The 18,184-nt window shown below is 49.4% G+C and overlaps 1 protein-coding gene across 3 annotated transcripts in view; it reads right to left on the reverse strand.

Annotated features, from left to right (window-relative positions):
• The window catches only part of BDH1 (3-hydroxybutyrate dehydrogenase 1), a 62,894-nt gene that overhangs the window by 25,925 nt on the left and 18,785 nt on the right, over positions 1-18,184 (reverse strand). For 2 of the 3 annotated variants that reach the window (XM_054480499.2, XM_054480500.2), the window contains exon 2: positions 8,719-8,844. In XM_054480499.2, coding sequence (XP_054336474.1) covers positions 8,719-8,844 — 126 coding nt within the window. Of the gene's footprint in view, positions 1-8,718; positions 8,845-17,482; positions 17,501-18,184 lie in introns of those variants that run through there. The other variant, XM_063661367.1, reaches the window with a different exon arrangement.

The raw sequence follows: 18,184 nt of genomic DNA on the forward strand, positions 1-18,184 counted from the left end.
TGAAGGCTTATGGTGCATACCCTTTATCAAGTTCAGGAAATTCCCCCTCTATGTCTATTTTTCCTGAGATTTTTAAAATCGTAAATGTGGGCTAAATTTTGCATCTTCTGCATTGGTAGAGAGAATCATGTAAGTTTTCTTCTTTTAGTTCATTAATTTGGTGGATGAGATCAATTTTCAAATAATGAACCATCCTTATACCCCTGGAACAAACCCACTTGTTCTGTCGTACTGCGCTGGTCATTTGGCTAGAGAGAGCAAATTTTTGTTGGGGCTTTTTGCATCTGAGCTTACTGGTATTTCTGGATTGCCAGCTGCTTCAATTCCAAGTCTGGGACATAAGAAACAAAAAGAAAACCTAGAGAACTCATCACTGTGTCATTTCTTGGGTCCTGAGGTCCTTAGCTGGTCTGCCTTCTTCTCTCTGCCTTTTAAGAGGCTTTTTATATATTACTTACTAAATTATTTATAATTTATGTAATATCCAGGGTTTTTAGTTGTACTTGACAGAAAGAATAGAGAAAAGTACATCTACTCCATCTTCCCAGAAGCGGAGGTCCTGTTAGTTTTTAAATGATTAACCCAGAAATGACAAGTGGAGGAGGTAGAGGTGAATGAGCAGGTGGTAACGGGGGAAAACAGATGGGAGATAGACTTACCTTTTCTGTATACCATTTGACACCATTCAAATTTTGCTTTTTGTTTTGTTTTGTTTTGTTTTTGAAACAGAGTTTCACTCTTGTTGCCCAGGCTGGAGTGCAGTGGCACGATCTCAGCTCACTGCAACCTCTGCCTCCTGGGTTCAAGCAATTCTCCTGCCTCAGCCTCTTGAGTAGCTGGGACTACAGGCTTGCGCCACCATGCCCGGCCAATTTTTGTATTTTTAGTAGAGACGGGGTTTCACCATGTTGGCCACGCTGGTCTCGAACTCCTGACCTCAGGTGATCCGCCTGCTTCGGCCTCCCAAAGTGCTGGGATTACAGGCATGAGCCACAGCGCCCGGCCTGCCATTCAAATTTTGTACCATGTAAATATATTACCTATTCAACATATTAAGTTTTTAAAAAATTATTATAATATGTTCTTAAAGAATGTTAAATTCACTAGACAGAAATGAAGGCTCACTAGGAAAACCTGCCAAAGTAACCCCCTGTCCTTCTGTACTGCCACAGAGGAGCCTGGATTTTCAGTCCTTGTGCATGGATGGTCTCCAGTGAGCAGGACAGTGTGGTTGCTACACCCAAAGCTCGTGAATGACTCTATCCAAAGAGCATCACACTGTTTTCCCATGACCCCCAGCGTTGCTCTGCAGAAAGAATGAGAAGGTGTCATTGAAACCACCATTGCAAAACACTGAAACAGTGAAAGAGAGCTGACCTAACCAACTCCATCTTACTTCTAACCTCCAAGCTGTCCTTGTTCATTCCTGGCTGTGGGCTGAGCTAGCTTTGGGAGGAACTTAGTTTATAGTTTATAGTTTTGTTTTATTTTTTTGAGATGGAGTTTCACTCTTGTCACCCAGGCTAGAGTGCGGTGGTACGATCTTGGCTCGCCGCAACCTGGGTTCAAGCAATTCTCCTGCTTCAGCTTCCCAAGTGCTTGGGATTACAGGCACCTGCCACCACGCCCGGCTAATTTTTGTATTTTCAGTAGAGATGGGGTTTCACCATGTTGGCCAGGCTGGTCTCGAACTCCTGACCTCAGGTGATCCGCCCACCTCAGCCTCCCAAAGTGCTGGGATTACAGGCGTGAGCCACCGCGCCCAGCCTATAGTTTATAGTTTAAAACAAAGATGGCAGCCCTCTCCCAAAACAAACCTCCTTCTTGCCTGGGGATCAGACTGTCTTTGTAGGACTAACAAATTAGGCACCAGATTACAAATTATAAACCATAATTTATAGTCATGCAGCTGGAAGCTACACGATTCTGACCCTCCCTGAACTGCTCCTAAGATCAGCGCTTGGGATATTTTGCAGACCCTGCACTTGATGGATCAGCTGGCACGCCCCCAGATGGATAAACTGGCTCATCAGATCTTGTGGCCCCGACCCAGGAACTGACTCAGCGCAAGAAGACAGCTTCAATTTCCCACGATTTCCTCTCCGGCCCAACCAATCAACACTCTCTCACTGGCCTTCCCCCACCCACCAAATTATCCTTAAAAACTCTTGATTCCTGAATGTTTGGAGAGACTGATTTGAGTAATAATAAAACTCTGGTCTCTTGCACAGCCGGCTCTGCGTGAATTACTCTTTGTCTACTGCAATTCCTCTGTCTGGATAAACCGGTTCTGTCTAGGCAGCGAGCAAGGTGAATCCACTGGGCAGTTACATCCCTAGTGGAACTAGATGATTTGTTCCTGTCTCCTTAAGGGCCACACCCTTAGCACTTTTTTGTTTTAGACAGCGTCTCTCTCTTTCACCCAGACTAGAGTGCTGTGGCACAACCTCGATTCACTGCAACCTCCACCTCCCAGGTTCAAGCAATTCTCGTGCCTTTGGCTCCCAAGTAGCTGGGATTATAGGCATGGTCCACCATGCCCTGCTAATTTTTGTGTTTTCAGTAGAGATGGGGTTTCACCATGTTGGCCAGGCTGGTCTCGAACTCCTGGCCTCAAGTGATCCACCTGCCTTTGCCTCCCAAAGTGCTGGGATTACAGGTGTGAGCCACTGTGCCCACCCTACCTGACATTTTTAAAAGTAACAAAAAGGTTGTGGCCGGGAGTGGTGGCTCACACCTGTAATCCCAGCACTTTGGGAGGCCGAGGCGGGCAGACACTTGAGGCCAGGAGTTTGAGACCAGCCTGGCCAACATGGTGAAACCGCATCTCTACTAAAAATACAAAAATTAGCAGGGCGTGGTGGCACACGCCTATAATCCCAGCTACTCAGGAGGCTGAGGCAGGAGAATCATTTGAGCCCGGGAAGCAGAGGTTGCAGTGAGCCAAGATTGTGCCACTGTACTGCAGCCTGGGTGAGAGTGAGACCTGTCTTAAAACAAAAACAAAACAAAACAAAACAAGTAACAAAAAGGTCTAGGCAAGAGAGCTTATTTCAGATTGACTTGCTGCCCGTCTTTCTCTAAACTGTCTCTCCATTGTCAAATATACTCAGACCTGAACTTGACTGACTCTGGGTGTATTATACCAGGCTCTACCATTCACACCCAACAGTCAATGGCGCATTTCTACTCTTCCAGAGAGCAGAAGGTTCTATCTCGACTCACCTGCCCCCCCACGGCAATACCCTGACAAGGTGGGTAAGGTGGGGCTATGAATACTCCTGGGCGGGCAGCTCCAGCTAGCATGAGAGTGCCTCCTGAGCACTGCTGGACTTCTCGGCCTTTCCTTCTTGGCCACTGCTGGGATTGCCTCATCCTACGCTAATTCCTCTTCCCTCACTTTGCAGCTCTTACAGTCGCTGTGGGATCCCCATCTTAGGGCTGCTTCTCAATTTGAAGGGGTCTTGGGCCCAGGAAGACCTTACTGCCTCAGCTCTCAAAAGTTAGTTAACAAGCACTTGGGGAGCTTGTTAAAATGCAAACTCCCAGGCCCCTCCCATTGACATTCTGATTCAGTAGAAAGGGGTGGCCCCAGAAATCTGCCTATGTCATTCACCTCAGGGGATTCCAGTACAACAGGTCCTGGGGGAAGAACTGGTTCATCTAGGTCCACAGCAGTTATTCTCTGGGCCCCTGTTTATTAGAATCACTTGGAAATATGATCATGGTCGTGTGGTTATATTATTAAAACGAGTTCTTATCATTTAGAGATAAATACTAAAATATTTGCAAATGAAATACCACGTCCAGGAATTGCTTCGAAAAATAATCTAGTATGGGGAGGGGGAGGAAAATGGAGACGTAGCTGAAACAAGATTAGCCATGTGCTGATAATTATGGAAACCCAGGTGACAGGTACACCAGGGATCAATATACAGCTTTCTACTTTTGCATATGTTTGAGATTCTCCACAGAATGATTTTTTTTTCTTTTTAATCACAGGGAAGTTCTTTAAAGTATTCCTTTGCCTAGCCTCACTCCTGACCCAGGGGTGAGGCACAGCTACTTTTTCCCTCACTGTTCTTTAGGTGATTCTAACCCGTAACCAAAGTTCAATACCACTGCCCTACAGGAAAAGAAAAACAAAGACCCATCCCCAGGGGGTTCCCCTTTGAGCCTCATGAATGCCAAAGCCCCAACATCCCTGTGAACAGCTGGAGGCCACAGCCCAGCTGAGCTGTGATAGACACTGCTCTTTGCCTGCCAGCAGCCGTTCTTCTCATCTGCCTCACTAACAAGAATCTGGATTTTGTCCGGGGACAGCAGTGCGCCCAACGCTTTCCAGACTACCACCCACCCAGTGGTCACGTGACCTGCCTCTGGCCAATAGGCTGCAAGCGGAGGTCGACCACGATCGCTGAGTTTTTGCTTTCCCGATGCAGGTGCGTTGCTTCTTCCTGCCTGGACTGAGGCTGGAGGTGGAGGACTATCACCGTATCCTGGGATCCTGAGCTGGCTTCAGAATAACACAGCAGAAAAAAACAAGGAGCCTGGGCTCCCCAAAGCCACAATGGCCCTGGACTTCTAGGGGTTCCTGCTACTCTTAGTGTGAGGCAATCCCAGCTCATACACTGGTCTCCCAGGGCTAAGAATGCCCATGAGGCGTTAGGCCCAAAACCAGCACATAAAATAGTGTGTATTTCCCTGGAGGGTCTCCTCTGCCCAGGAGGGTCCTGCAGTAACAGCAAGCTGCTGGCCAACCAAGCCACTAACACCAACAGCTATGCCGGTCTCAGTCTCTCGGGAGGCACAAGTTAAGCTCAAGATGGTCAACACGCTTTCTTTCTTTCTCAACACGCTTTCTTTCTTTCTTTCTTTTTTTTTTTTTTTGGGACGGAGTTTTGCTCTTGTTGCCCAGGCTGGAGTGAAATGGCACGATCTCGGCTCACCACAACCTCGCCTCCCGGGTTCAAGCGATTCTCCCGCCTCAGCCTCCCAAGTAGCTGGGATTACAGGCATGCCACACCACGCCCAGCTAATTCTGTATTTTTATTAGAGACGGGGTTTCTCCATGTTGGACAGGTTGGTCTCAAACTCCCGACCTCAGGTGATCCGCCCGCCTCAGCCTCCCAAAGTGCTGGGATTACAGGCGTGAGCCACCGCGCCCCACTGGTCAACACACTTTCTGAAGGGAGAACCCAAAGGGGTGGCTGTGAGATTTAGAAGACGAGAGCTTCCTGATTTTTGCCCTAACCCAGGAACAGAATAAGAGAGGGAGGAAGAGGTGCAGTCTGGCACCTCCCCAAGGCCCTGTGGAAGAGCCTGCTGTCCTCAGAGCCCTGGCCATCCCGGCCGCATTTGAGAGCACTCCCTATGCTGGCCAGGGCGTTCATTCTGGCTTCTTCTCTATCTTACCAGTCTGTGTGTATGTGCCTTTTATTGTCCCCATCAGGAATCAGCAATAACCAGTAACCCAGCTTTCTGCTGAGAGAAGCCATGAGTCCATTTGAATCTAACAAGACGGGGCTTAGGAGGAACACACATCAGTGGCACAGGTGCAGCTCGGGAGAAATATGGCCTCACGGCAGCATCTGTGAAAAAAATTTAGCCTGTTTGACCATGAATCACGCATGTGATGTGGCGGCCAAAAGAAGCTATGTGAGCCTAGGCTGGACAGGAAAGAAACTAGGATAGGGGAGGCAAGAGCCCTTCTCCACTCTGCCTGGGTCAGGCCACCCCGGGAGCATTATGTGCTGCACCTGGCCTGGCAGAGCTGAGCAATGGTGACCACAGCCCAGGAGGCAGGGTCCTAGATGTGAGCAAGGCACCTGCCCCAGGGATGCCAGAGTCTTGTGGCAAAGCCGGAAATCTGAGAAATCTGAAATCGGAGGGCCATGGGGAGCCAGTAAGCACAGCAGGTTGTCAGGTGTTGGGGTTGGGGGCCTTATCCAGCCACTCCTGGGAAGGTTTTCATCTGGACAGAGCCATGTGTACTGGGTGACGCCTGCTCTGGGCATGTCAACAGTGGTGGGTGTTTTGTTCAGGCACCACATCTTAAGAAGGAGCACAGGCAAAGTACAGATCATTCACGGGGGAGACCTGGATGATAGTGGGGAAACCATGAGAGATAAACAAGGAAAAACCTTGTGGGTGGAATAAGAGTAGGCAAGTGGGTGGGTATCGAGGTGGCACAGTGCCCCTGGGGAGAAGGGAATAACTCGTTCAGTGTGAATGCAGGGGCAGACCCAAAAACAAGGAGTGGCATTAACAGGAGAAAAGATTTCTTCTCAATAAGGAGATGTCCAAACACAGAAGGCCTGCTATGAGAGGTACTAACCTCTCCATCACTGGACATATTCAAACAGAGGCGATAAAGTCACTTGGTAAGGATGCTATCAGCAAGATTCACTCACAGGTGGAGACTGGAGTATGAGGCCCTTTCCAACTGAGACTCAAGCAAAATGATCAGGCCAAAGTTTTCCCTTTGAGGGACTGTGGGATCCTAGGCATGGCGATTACCCACCATGCCAGCCTCCTTCTGTACCTGGGTCCCCCTCCACGCTGCCCACGCCTTCACCCTATGACATTGACTCTACTCTGACAGCTCTGTGGCTGCCACCCACCACCCAGGCCCCTAAACCTAATCAAGTTACTTCTTGGTCCATCCAGAAGATTCCGAATTCCCTTTGACAACCTTTCTTTCCCCTCAAGTAAGACAGGAGCTTGACTAATGCCTCACTTTCCTTAAATTTGAGAACAAAACCTTTGTAAAAGTATTTTAACTTCCTGTGGGATTATCTTCTCCTCTATAAAAAAACTCCAGAAATCTCTAAAAGCCATATTGGAGACAGATCTTGCCATCTTTATGAATCACTCACTGAAAAAACAATTGCAGCAAGTCACCTTCTTTCAAAAGCCCTTCAACAAGCCCAGCCCCGTCCCCGCTCTGATGGCAGGGGCCTCCTCCGTCCCCGCTCTGATGGCAGGGGCCTCCTGCCGCCTGTGCCAATGGGGCATTCTAAACTCTTCTCACACGGGGTCCTCAGGTAGGTGGAGCCCCAGCTCCAAGCCCCGCCTCTGTATCTCTCAGAAATAAATTCAAGCAAATGCTGCTAAAAGCCGGGCCGGGCGCAGTGAATCCCAGCACTTTGGGAGGCCGAGGCAGGCAGATCACTTGAAGTCAGGAGTTCAAGACCAGCCTGGCCAACATGGCAAAACCCCATCTCTACTAAAAATACAAAAAATTAGCCGGGTGTGGTGGCACATGCCTGTAGTCCCAGCTACTTGGGAGGCTGAGGCGGGATAATTGCTTGAACCCGGGAGGCAGAGGTTGCTCTGAGCCAAGAGGTTGCCACATTGCCTGGGCAACAGAGTCTCGGTCTAAATGCATGTTCTTTTAAACATATTATTGGCATAGAAATATCAGTGTTCTAGCTCCTGGGACTTTGAATTTAACCTAATCTTCAATTTCACTCCCCTCAAATATAACAGAAAGAAAAAGGCATTTCTTTTTTTTTCCTTGCTCAGACTGCAAAAGAGTAAAATGTGGCAGCAGAGCCCACTGAATTCCCTGGGAAAAGGCAATTCCAGAAGCTCTCAAAGAAGAACAGCTGCTTTTCTAATCTGTACTTATATAATGCTTCCTTGAAATCACACAAACGATTCAGTGAAGTCTTGGGACATTTCAGTTAACTGATTTCATGCATAAAGTTTTAAAAGAGCAGTTATCCAGGTGGCTAAAGTAATGAGCCACATAAAATAATGTACCTCCTGGCACAATGGGCTGAGAAAAGCACCGCTTCACTGCCGCGGGCGTCTCGCCACACAAACCCAAACTGAGAGACATTGTACAACACAACCAGCCAGAGTGTCAAGGTCGTGAGCAAAAAAGACTGAAGACCTGTCCCCGGCAGGAAGAAACTAAAAACACATGACACCTCCGTGCCATGTGGGATTTGGGATTCGATCCTGGACCAGAAAAAGGTCCATCAGCAGCCACTTGGCAACAATGGAATAAGGTCTGTAGACTAGTTAATAGTATTCTATCAATGGTAATTTCCTGATTTTGATCATTGCAGTACGGTTTTGCAAGATGTTAACATTTAGGGAAGTTAGCTGAAGGAGATCCAGAAACCCTTTCCAAAGATTTTTGCAACTTTTGTATAAGTCTAAAGTTATTTCAAAATAAAAAGGGTTTTAAGAAGTGGTTATGGCCGGGCACAGTGGCTCATGCCTGTAATCCTAGCGCTTTGGGAGGCCGAGGCGGGTGGATCACCTGAGGTCAGGAGTTCAAGACCAGCCTGGCCAACCTGGTGAAACCCCGTCTCTACTAAAAATACAAAAATTAGCTGGGCATGGTGGCAGGCGCCTGTAATCCCAGCTACTCAGGAGGCTGAGGTGGGAGAATCACTTGAACCCAGGAGGCGGAGGTGGCAGTGAGCCAAGATCACACCACTGCACTCCAGCCTGGCAACAGAGTGAGACTCCGTCAAAAAGAAAAAAAAAATAAGCGGTTATGAAAGATATTCCTTTTTGCCCTGTGTGCCCTGGGAAAATGTCTTCCCAGGACACCTCTGAGTTTCCTCTGCTGGGAGACATAGGTATTGAGAGACATCTCTGAGAATCAGGCCTCATCACCTCCTACACCGTCCATGTGTGAAAACCTCTGCCTGCTCGGAAAGTGTCCCCTCGAGGCCACCACCACCTCTAGTTGCTTACCTTGCTCCATTTTCTCTATCACAGGCACTTAGGGTTTTTCCCGGGAGCCGTGACAGGGGTCTGGAGAGGCGGGTGGCCAGCATGGTAGCAACGGGTGTTAGAATGGCCCAGTTCCTCCTGGGGGCTCTGAAACACAAACGCACCCTCAGCATTACTTTGTTGCCTTCGGGGCTTTAATCAGGAGCAGTCATGTTTCTTTCAGGTTGTGAAAGTCAAACTGGGCTGCATCTGTTCCACCCAGCTCCAGTGCTGGTACCACCAGGCAGTCCACTCTGCTTCCTCTCTCAAGCTGCAGCTTCACGATGGAAAGAGTCAGGAGCCAGGGTGCCTGGAAGCCTGGGTTCTGGCTCTAGCTGTGCCACCAAATGCACTGGGCAACCCTGGGCAAGTCATCACCCATTCATAACGTGAGCAGGTTGGCCCAGATCAGTGATCCTCAAACCCGCCAACCGCTGGGAGACTCGGGGACCTAACCCCTCAGGGATTCTGACTCGGTAAGTCCTATTCCTCTAACCTGCTGAAACACCCACCTGTGGTGCCCCAGGGCATCAGCCTTCATTCCTGAGGTGCCCACCTGCCCCTGCAGGCAGCTTGTCCTCATGCCACATAGCATCTGACTCAGCTGTCCACCTCTTTCCCCCATCCCAACAAACAGGGGGCTCTGGCTCTGAGGCTGAATTAATCAGTAATTCATTATAGCATAGAGTTTGGAGCTGCCAAATAAGAGACTCTTGTAATTAACAGACACACACACACACACACACACACACCCTCTCCCCTCCCTCCTCATTTGAGGTTAAAGCAAACTTATCGCAACAAGAATCTCTTGGGAACACCTTAAGGCTGCCAGGCACCACGACTCTTCAGCATTATTGACTGCTGATCAGCACGGGCAGGCATTGCCCTCCTGTTCTGTTAATAGTTATTCCTCCAGGCCTAAGGGAAGGAAGGCGGGCTGGTAAATGGGTTCCAGCCTCTCCTTTGCCTACCTGGCTGTAGTCTGTCATACTGTTCCCGGTAATAAGGTGCTGCCTGGGAGGCTCCTCCCCTGCCTGTTTGCTGCCACCCCAAACCTTACTGATAACCAGCCACCTGGGCCCAGAGGTCAGCAGTGCTAACTGAGCAACCACTGCCATGCACTCTGCTGGAAGCAGGTGGAGGCATTTAATCTGTTTAATCCTCAGGAAAGGAAAGCAGGCAGAAATCTCTCTGGTGTTACCTTTCCAGAACTACAGTAAACTCTCGCTTGTACTCCTGCCCCTATTTGCCACACCCCATTCTCAGCACAGCAGCCCAAGAAACCTTTTTAACACCAGTCAAGCTATGCGACTTCCGTGTTTAAAGCCAACTTTCCATGCCCGCGGGGGCTGGCCTCTCCCTCCCTGGAGGCCCCTAGCTCACTGGGGCCTCCATATCAACCTGGAATCTTGGAGACATTTTTCAATGCTAGAAACACTTGGGCTTTCTCTCAAGGGCCCTCTCCACTGTCAAGGTATAACACAGGGAAAGCATTCTCACTCCAGAAAAAAAGAAAACAGTGTGCGCATCCTTCCTCACTGCTGGGCTCGCTGTGTTCCATCCTGACATGACCATCTTGCAGAGGTCATAGCTGGGGCTTTCCTGTGAGGCAGCAGCAGAGGCTCCCCTCAAAGGGGCAGGCATTCCCAGTACTAACATTCTCAGCAGAGGCAGGGCATCCGCAGCAAACCGGGCCACCCTCCTCTTTGCTCGCTGCGCCGTAGCCACCACTGACTTTGAGAACTCCTTGCCTATGCGAGGGTGTTCCTGCCTCAGAGTACTGGCTCCTGCTCTGCTCTCATTTTGGATGCTGAGTCCTCTGACTCCCTCACCAAAGTGGCTCCCATTCAACACACAGGTTGCTCTCTGTAAGATCACTCTCATAGCAGCTACCTTAATTCAAAATTACCATGTTTATTTACTTTATCTTCTTCTACTAGATCATAAGCTCAGTGACACCAGGACCTCTGTCCACCTGGTTCACCACCAAATCCTCAGTGCCTAGAACGAGCCTGACGCAAAGGAGGCACTCTGAGTCCCTGGGGAGTGGACAGGAGCTGAGTGGGCTCCCGCAGGGCAGTCTGGGGGTGGAAAGTCGGCCTGTGGCCACAAAAGAAGTTTCCATGGAAAGCTCCTTGCAGAGAGCAGCAGAATGGAGCCCAGACTGGCTTTTTATGGTTTTATGGAAGGCACAGGCCCGTGCTGGCTCAGACTTTTTAATGAGGCACCCCCTCCCGCCATCTAAATACTGACCAGCTGGCTAAGCGCACACATCTCTACCTCCTCCCTCCAAGACCCAGGACCAGAGTCTGAGGTCACCATCACTGGGAGACTTCCCATCCAGTCATCTATAATTAAAGTCCTTTCCACCCCTTAGCTCAATGCCTGTGGCAAAAAATGCTTTAATATGATCTCCAAATAGACAGCTACTTTCCATTTTGTTTTCCTTGAAGTCAGCAATATCTAAAAGTCCTAAAGTCAAAATAGTTAAAAGTGCATAAAAACTCAGTCAATTGGCCAGGCACGGTGGCTCACGCCTGTAATCCCAGCACTTTGGGAGGCCGGGGGGGGGGGGGGGCGTGGATCACCTGAGGTCATGAGTTCGAGACCAGCCTGGCTAACATGGTGAAACCCTGTCTCTACTAAAAATACAAAAAATAGCCAGGCGCGGTGGCGGGTGCCCATAGTCCCAGCTACTCAGGAGGCTGGGCAGGAGAATCGCTTGAACCCAGGAGGCGGAGGTTGCAGTGAGCTGAGATCATGCCACTGCACTCCAGCCTGGGTGACAGAGCAAGGCTCCGTCTCAAAAGAAAAAAAAAAAAACTCAGTCCTTTGAACAATGCACTGTTCTCAGTGTAGTCTGTTGCGTGCGTGTTTCTGAAACATGCAGCTATTTCCACTGCAGGGCTCCCAAAGACTCTTCAGGGTAGCTGTCTGCCATCTTCATGTTTTGTGCCAGGCCTTATTCTCTGTAAATATTAAGTTCTCAAACTTCACACACCACTTTCTTGCCTTTTAGTTTGGGAACAGAAATGGCTGTGGGAGGCGGGAGCTCAGTCTCCTCAGCCTTGAAAGTCAAGTAATTAGTTGCCCTGAGGTGACTGAGCGCAGGGGGCTTGACTCCCAGGGACCAAACTCATAAGATACTGTCACAAAATCAAGATGCTCACATATCAACCTGGAATCTTGGAGACATTTTTTAATGCTAGAAACACTTGGGCTTTCTCTCAAGGGCCCTCTCCACTGTCAAGGTACAACACAGGGAAAGCATTCTCACTCCAGAAAAAAAGAAAACAGTGTGCGCATCCTTCCTCACTGCTGGGCTCACTGTGTTCCATTCTGACATGACCATCTTGTAGAGGTCATAGCTGGGGCTTTCCTGTGAGGCAGCAGCAGGGGCTCCCCTCAAAGGGGCAGGCATTTCCAGTACTAACATTCTCAGCAGAGGCAGGGCATCCGCAGCAAACCGGGTCACATGAGGCAGGAAAGAGAACTCAGGTGTTTCTGGACATGAGGCCTCCATGGGCCCTTGGCACTCCCAAGTGGGAGGCAAAGGTCCTGCCCCGGAGGAGGGCAAGCTGGGTTTAGGCAGGGACACAGCCAATGCAGAGACCCCACACTGAAGAGCTTCAGACCAGCAAGTTTCTGTGTCAGCTTCCCAAATCCTGCAACTGGCAGCCTACTTAACCATGTTCTACTTGGCTGATTCGTTTGGCCAGCCTGCTGTTTTAAAAAGCAGTGTAACTAGGCAGCTAAGCTACGCTTGAACTCAATACAAACAGTTTGTACTTACTATGTTAAAACTATCCATATCATCTTTGTTAATTGCCTGGACACTACGGGCATTTGAGTTTTGAGATTCCTGACCATATATATATATATATACACATATATATTTGGCCATTCCTCTTCTGAACATTTCGTAGAGTCTTGCTTGAAAGTTCCAACCCAGCTCAGCTATATGTGGGAGCTTCCTTGAGGTCATGCAAACGGGAAACCTAACAAGTTTTCAAGCCCTCATTCAAAAAGACACCTAACATTCCTTAGAGAAGTAACCATTCTCAAACAAAAGTCAGAAATAATTACATAGGAACATCAAGTGCTATAGTAGACAGTGTTCTCATCACCACTGTATCATACACGCAGAGATGACACTCACATAGCTTGTTTCACAGGGACCTTCGATAAAAGCCAAGGGTCTAACATTAGGCACACCCAATGCACACACTTGATTGTCCTGGGAGACATTCCAGTCACCAGATTAGGCTTGGGTGGTGACCAGTTCTCCTATAACACACCATAGACACTCTGCAGTGACTACCTTTCGGGGGTCTGTCCTGCTCACCTGATGTCCCCTCCTCTCAGACCTGCCCCTCCCTCATAGGATCTGGCCTCTGCAGCTGCAGAGACTATGCTTTGGTCACGGAGGACTGAGCCAGAAAGAGACACCAGACCCAAGGTGAACCCATTGTTCTGTACCCTGGCACCGTGAGAGAATGCGAACCATGCTCTGTGGCGCAGGGCCACGCAATGGGGCTGCTGGAGGACGGCAGCTACGCTCCACTGGGGAGCTGGGGAGGACGGCAGCTACGCTCCACTGGGGAGCTGGGGAGGACGGCAGCTACGCTCCACTGGGGAGCTGGGGAGGACGGCAGCTACGCTCCACTGGGGAGCTGGGGAGGACGGCAGCTACGCTCCACTGGGGAGCTGGGGAGGACGGCAGCTACGCTCCACTGGGGAGCTGGGGAGGACGGCAGCTACGCTCCACTGGGGAGCTGGGGAGGACGGCAGCTACGCTCCACTGGGGAGCTGGGGAGGACGGCAGCTACACTCCACCTGAAGCCACAGAGAGAGGGAGAAAGCCAATCTGCAGGGGGTGGGGGGATAAGATGCTCATGCAGAAAGCAGCAGGGGTGGAGGTGGAGGGAGGGAGAAAAGCAACAGCAGCAGCAGCCGCCTCCCTCCTGGCCCCCAGCTCCGGAAGCCATGCTGTGCCTTTACAGTCTCTGTGTAATTTAAGCAAGCTGAAAGTTTCTGCCACTTGCCGCCAAATCAATAGTAGCTAAAACATACTGAAGGCAGAACATTATTATTTTTAACTTTTTATTTTTGTGGGTACATCATAGTTGTATATATTTATGGGGTACTATTTTGATAAAGGCATACAATGTGTAATAATCACCTCAGGGAAAATGGAGTATCCACCCCCTCAAGCATTTCTCCTTTGTGTTACAAACAATCCAACTATACTCTTGTAGTTATTTGTATATGTGCAATTAAATTATCATTGACTATAGTCACTCTGTTATGCTAGCAAATACTAGTTCTTATTCATTCTTTTTAACTTTTTTGTACCCATTGACCATCCCATCTTCTCCCCACTGCACAGACCCTCACTACCTGTCCCAGCCTCTGGTAACCATCATTCTACTATATCTCCATGAGTTCAATTGTTTTAATTTTTAGCTCCTACAAATAAGCGAGAACATGCAAAGCTTGTCTTTCTGTGCCTGGCTTATTTCACTTAACATAATGACCTCCAGTTCCATCCATGTTGTTGCAAATGACAGATCTCATTCTTTTTTTCTGGCTGAATAGTACTCCATTGTGTATATGTACCACATTTTCTTTATCCATCTATCTGTTGATGGACAGATAGCTTGCTTCCAAATCTTAGCTATTGTAAAAAGTGCTGGAACCAACATGGGCGTGCAGATATCTCTTCGATATACTGATTTCCCTCCTTTTAGGTATATACCCAGCAGTGGTACTGCTGGATCCTATGGTAGCTCTATTTTTTGTTTTTGGAGGAACCTCCAAACTATTCTCTGTAGTGGTTGTACTAATTTACATTCCCACCAACAGCGTATGAGGTGTGTTAATTCTCAGTTTTGACCCCTATTCTGGGAATGCCTCATTTATAATGACCTTATAATGACACAGGAACATGTGCTTCCCCCATTCCATTCCACTCCTCTTCTGTCCTTCCCCAAGACAAAGCGTTACCCGAGCTGTCAAAACTGCCATAATTACAACGGCCAGATCAAGCGGGCATTCTTTCACTAGGAGAACAGGGCTTGCCTACCAAATTAAAGGCAGGCCACTGAACAACGGAGTCTCGGGACTCTGTTCTTGGTCTGTTCTCAGCACCACGACGAGCACTCATAGCTTTAAATATGATTCACATGCCGCCAACTCCCGAAGGTTGATCTCCAACCCAACTTTCTCCCCTGCACTCGGACAACTGCACATCTAACATCTCCACTTGAATGTTTACTAGGTATCTCAAATGTAACCTGTCCAAAACTGAGCCTGCGCTATTGTCCCACAGACCTGTTCCTCTAAATCTTCCTCATTCTTGACTCCCCTTTCCTGCACACTCCACAGCCCAGTGCTCGGCAAGTCCTATCAATGCCACCTTCACATATATCTAGGATCCTCCGCTACCAGTCTAGTCCAAGCCTTCATCCCTTCTTGCCTGGATTACTGCAATAGCCTCCCAGCTAGACTCTCCGCTTCCACTGTAGTTCCTTCAGATTCTGGTCAAAACAGCCTGCAGGATCTTGCGGAACATAAATCAGATCATGTCACGCCTCACCAAACTCCTGCCAGAGTAAAAGCCAAAATCTAGAGTTTGCCTACAAGGCCCTCCATGTTCTGGGTCTCCATCGTCTCTCTGACCTCATTCCTAACTGGTTCACTGTACTTTGGTCACAGTGGCTTTTTCTTGCTGTCTTTGGAACATGGCAAGCCAGCTCCTGCTTTAGGGCCTTTGTCCTTACTGTTCTCTCTACCTAGAACACTCTTCCCCCAATATCCACAGTCCTTTACCAAAATGTTTACTAAGACATTCTCTGGCCACCCCATCTATCCCACCCCAACCCTGCCTATCCCCCTTCTCTGCTTCCATTTTCTCTTCCTCCTGGGCCCTTTATTACATTATAGCATTCTACATGTTGTACGTATTTATCTTGGTTGTTGTTGTTCAGTCTCATTAGAATATAAGCTCTTTGAGAACAGGAATTTTTGTCTGTTTTGTTCACTGTTGTATCTCCAACATGTACAACAGTGCCCTGCACACAGCAGACACACAATATTGATTGATTGATTCATTGAGATGGAATCTCGTTCTGTCACCCAGGCTGGAGTGCAGGGGTGCAATCTTGGCTCACTGCAACCTCCACCTCCCGGGTTCAAGCAATCCTTCTGCCTCAGCCTCCCAAGTAGCTGGGGTTACAAGCATGCACCACCATGCCTGGCTAATTTTTGTATTTTTAGTAGAGACGGAGTTTCACCATGTTGGCCAGGCTGGTCTCGAACTCCTAACCTCAAATGATCTGCCCACCTTGGCCTCCCAAAGTGCTGAGATTACAGGTGTGTGCCACCACGCCTGGCTGGTACATAATTAAATGAATTAGGAGAGTTTTGACTGGGTGTGGTGGCTCACGCCTATAATCCCAGCACTTTGGGAGGCCGAGGTGGGCAGATCACGAGGTCAAGAGATCGAGGCCATCCTGGCCAACATGGTGAAACCCCGTCTCTACTAAAAATACAAAAATTAGCTGGGTGTGGTGGCGCGCGCCTGTAGTCCCAGCTACTCAGGAGGCTGAGGCAGGAGAATTACTTGAACCCAGGAGGTGGAGGTTGCAGTGAGCTGAAATCACGCCACTGTACTCCAGCCTGGCAACAGAGCAAGACTCTGTCTCAAAAAAAAAAAAAAAAAAAAAAAAAGAGTTTTAAGAAGAGGAGTGCCATTATCAGACTTACATTTTTAAAAAGATAACTCTCATTGGGTTAATAATAAGCTGAGGATGGACTAGAGTAGAAGCAGGGAGACCAGTTAGGATCTGTGGCAGTAATCCACCGCCACCATGTGCAGACATGAGGGTTGTATATTGCAGCACTCCAGTGAGATGTGAAAACGTGTTCCTTAGAAATGTCCACCAGCCTTGGTGAAAACCATGGAAGTGATTAGAATTGGTAAATCTGGCTTTATATTGAAGGTAGAGTCTACTACCATTTACCAACAGATTGAGTGTAGGATATGAAAGAAGGAAGAATCAAAGCCATTTCCAAGATATTTGGTCTAGGTGTAAAAAATGACAGTAGTGCAAATGATTAAGCAGCCTTTCTATTCACAAGTGCTTACTGCATTTCAAACCCGAGGGCACAAGCTGAGCCCCCGAGTCCTCACCTGGCTCCTCCAAACCGTATCTCCAACTATACTTTTCTCCTGTACTCATTAAACCATTTGCTACACCATCCCTCAACAAGCCCTGTACTTTCCAATTTCCGAGCCTTGCTCATCCTATACCAAACTGACTGCATCTGACCAAGTCCTAGCTGGTTCAAATAACTCTCCCAAGCTGCCTTTTCTAATCCCCTAATTCAAAAATCTTTCGTCCAATCTCCTCCCTTCTGTGCCTCTGTAACAGCACCTACCTAGCCAGGGTCGTATTCGAGGGATTTCTGTTTATAAACATTCACAAGCCCCCATCCTACCACCAGTCCCCGCCCGGACCGTGAGCACCCTACAGACAAGACCCAAATGTTGAATCACTCTCTTCTTGCTCCTCCGAATATTTACCGTGTGGTGCCTGACAGGAAGCAGAGGCTCTGTAAGTGTGTACTGAGTGAATATGAAAGCCTCACAAATTTCAAGGGTCAGCTTCCTTGCCGGCCAGGGATATATATGCCCTATGCAGAGCCCGGCTCCAACGCCTCTTGTAGAAAGAAGGACACTGACCAGGACATTTGCAGCGTCACAAAACATCCTGTCAGCGCGAGGCCTGCAGGCGGCCCTCCATAATGAAATATGTGCTTCTGCAACCCCTCAAAGTAGGAACTGCAGGGTGACTCTGCATCAGCTGACTACAGGCAGATTTCCAGTCTGACTGGCTGGAAAAGAAAAAAAAAACGCGGAGTTCGACGCCGCGCGCGGCACCAAACACTTCCCCAGAAGGGCGCAGCCTGGAGGCGGCCGCGCGCAGGACGCACGCCCAAGGCGCCTGGGCCGCTAGGGACCGATTCGAGCGCTCAAACCCACAGGGTATCTATCAGGCGCGCGCCAGCACGTAAGCAGAGCGCGAGAACGCCCGAGACGGCGGCGCAGCCAATCCCAGAGCCGCGCTTCCCAACGGCCGGCCGGAGGGCGGGGAGAGAGGGGGCTCGGCCAGGGCCGCGCTTCCCATTGGTTGAGACAGCACCGCCCAGCCAAAGCCCCCTTGTCCTCGCGCGGGTGCGCCGCCTGGGCTCCCACCCTGGCCAGTCCCGGGCGCACCACCACTCTGGCATCCCCAGCCTGTCCCCGCGGCTCCTCCTCCTTCTCTGGCCCTATGGCCTGCCTGCCGTCCAGCATTCTTCCCCAGGGCGCTGTGGCGCGGAGGGAGGACTCCCCAAACCCCGGGAACAGAGCCTTGCGGAGGACCCGGGAGGAGGGGGAGGAGGG

Source organism: Pongo pygmaeus, chromosome 2 (genome assembly GCF_028885625.2).
Source record: "Pongo pygmaeus isolate AG05252 chromosome 2, NHGRI_mPonPyg2-v2.0_pri, whole genome shotgun sequence".
NCBI classification, from domain to species: domain Eukaryota; kingdom Metazoa; phylum Chordata; class Mammalia; order Primates; family Hominidae; genus Pongo; species Pongo pygmaeus.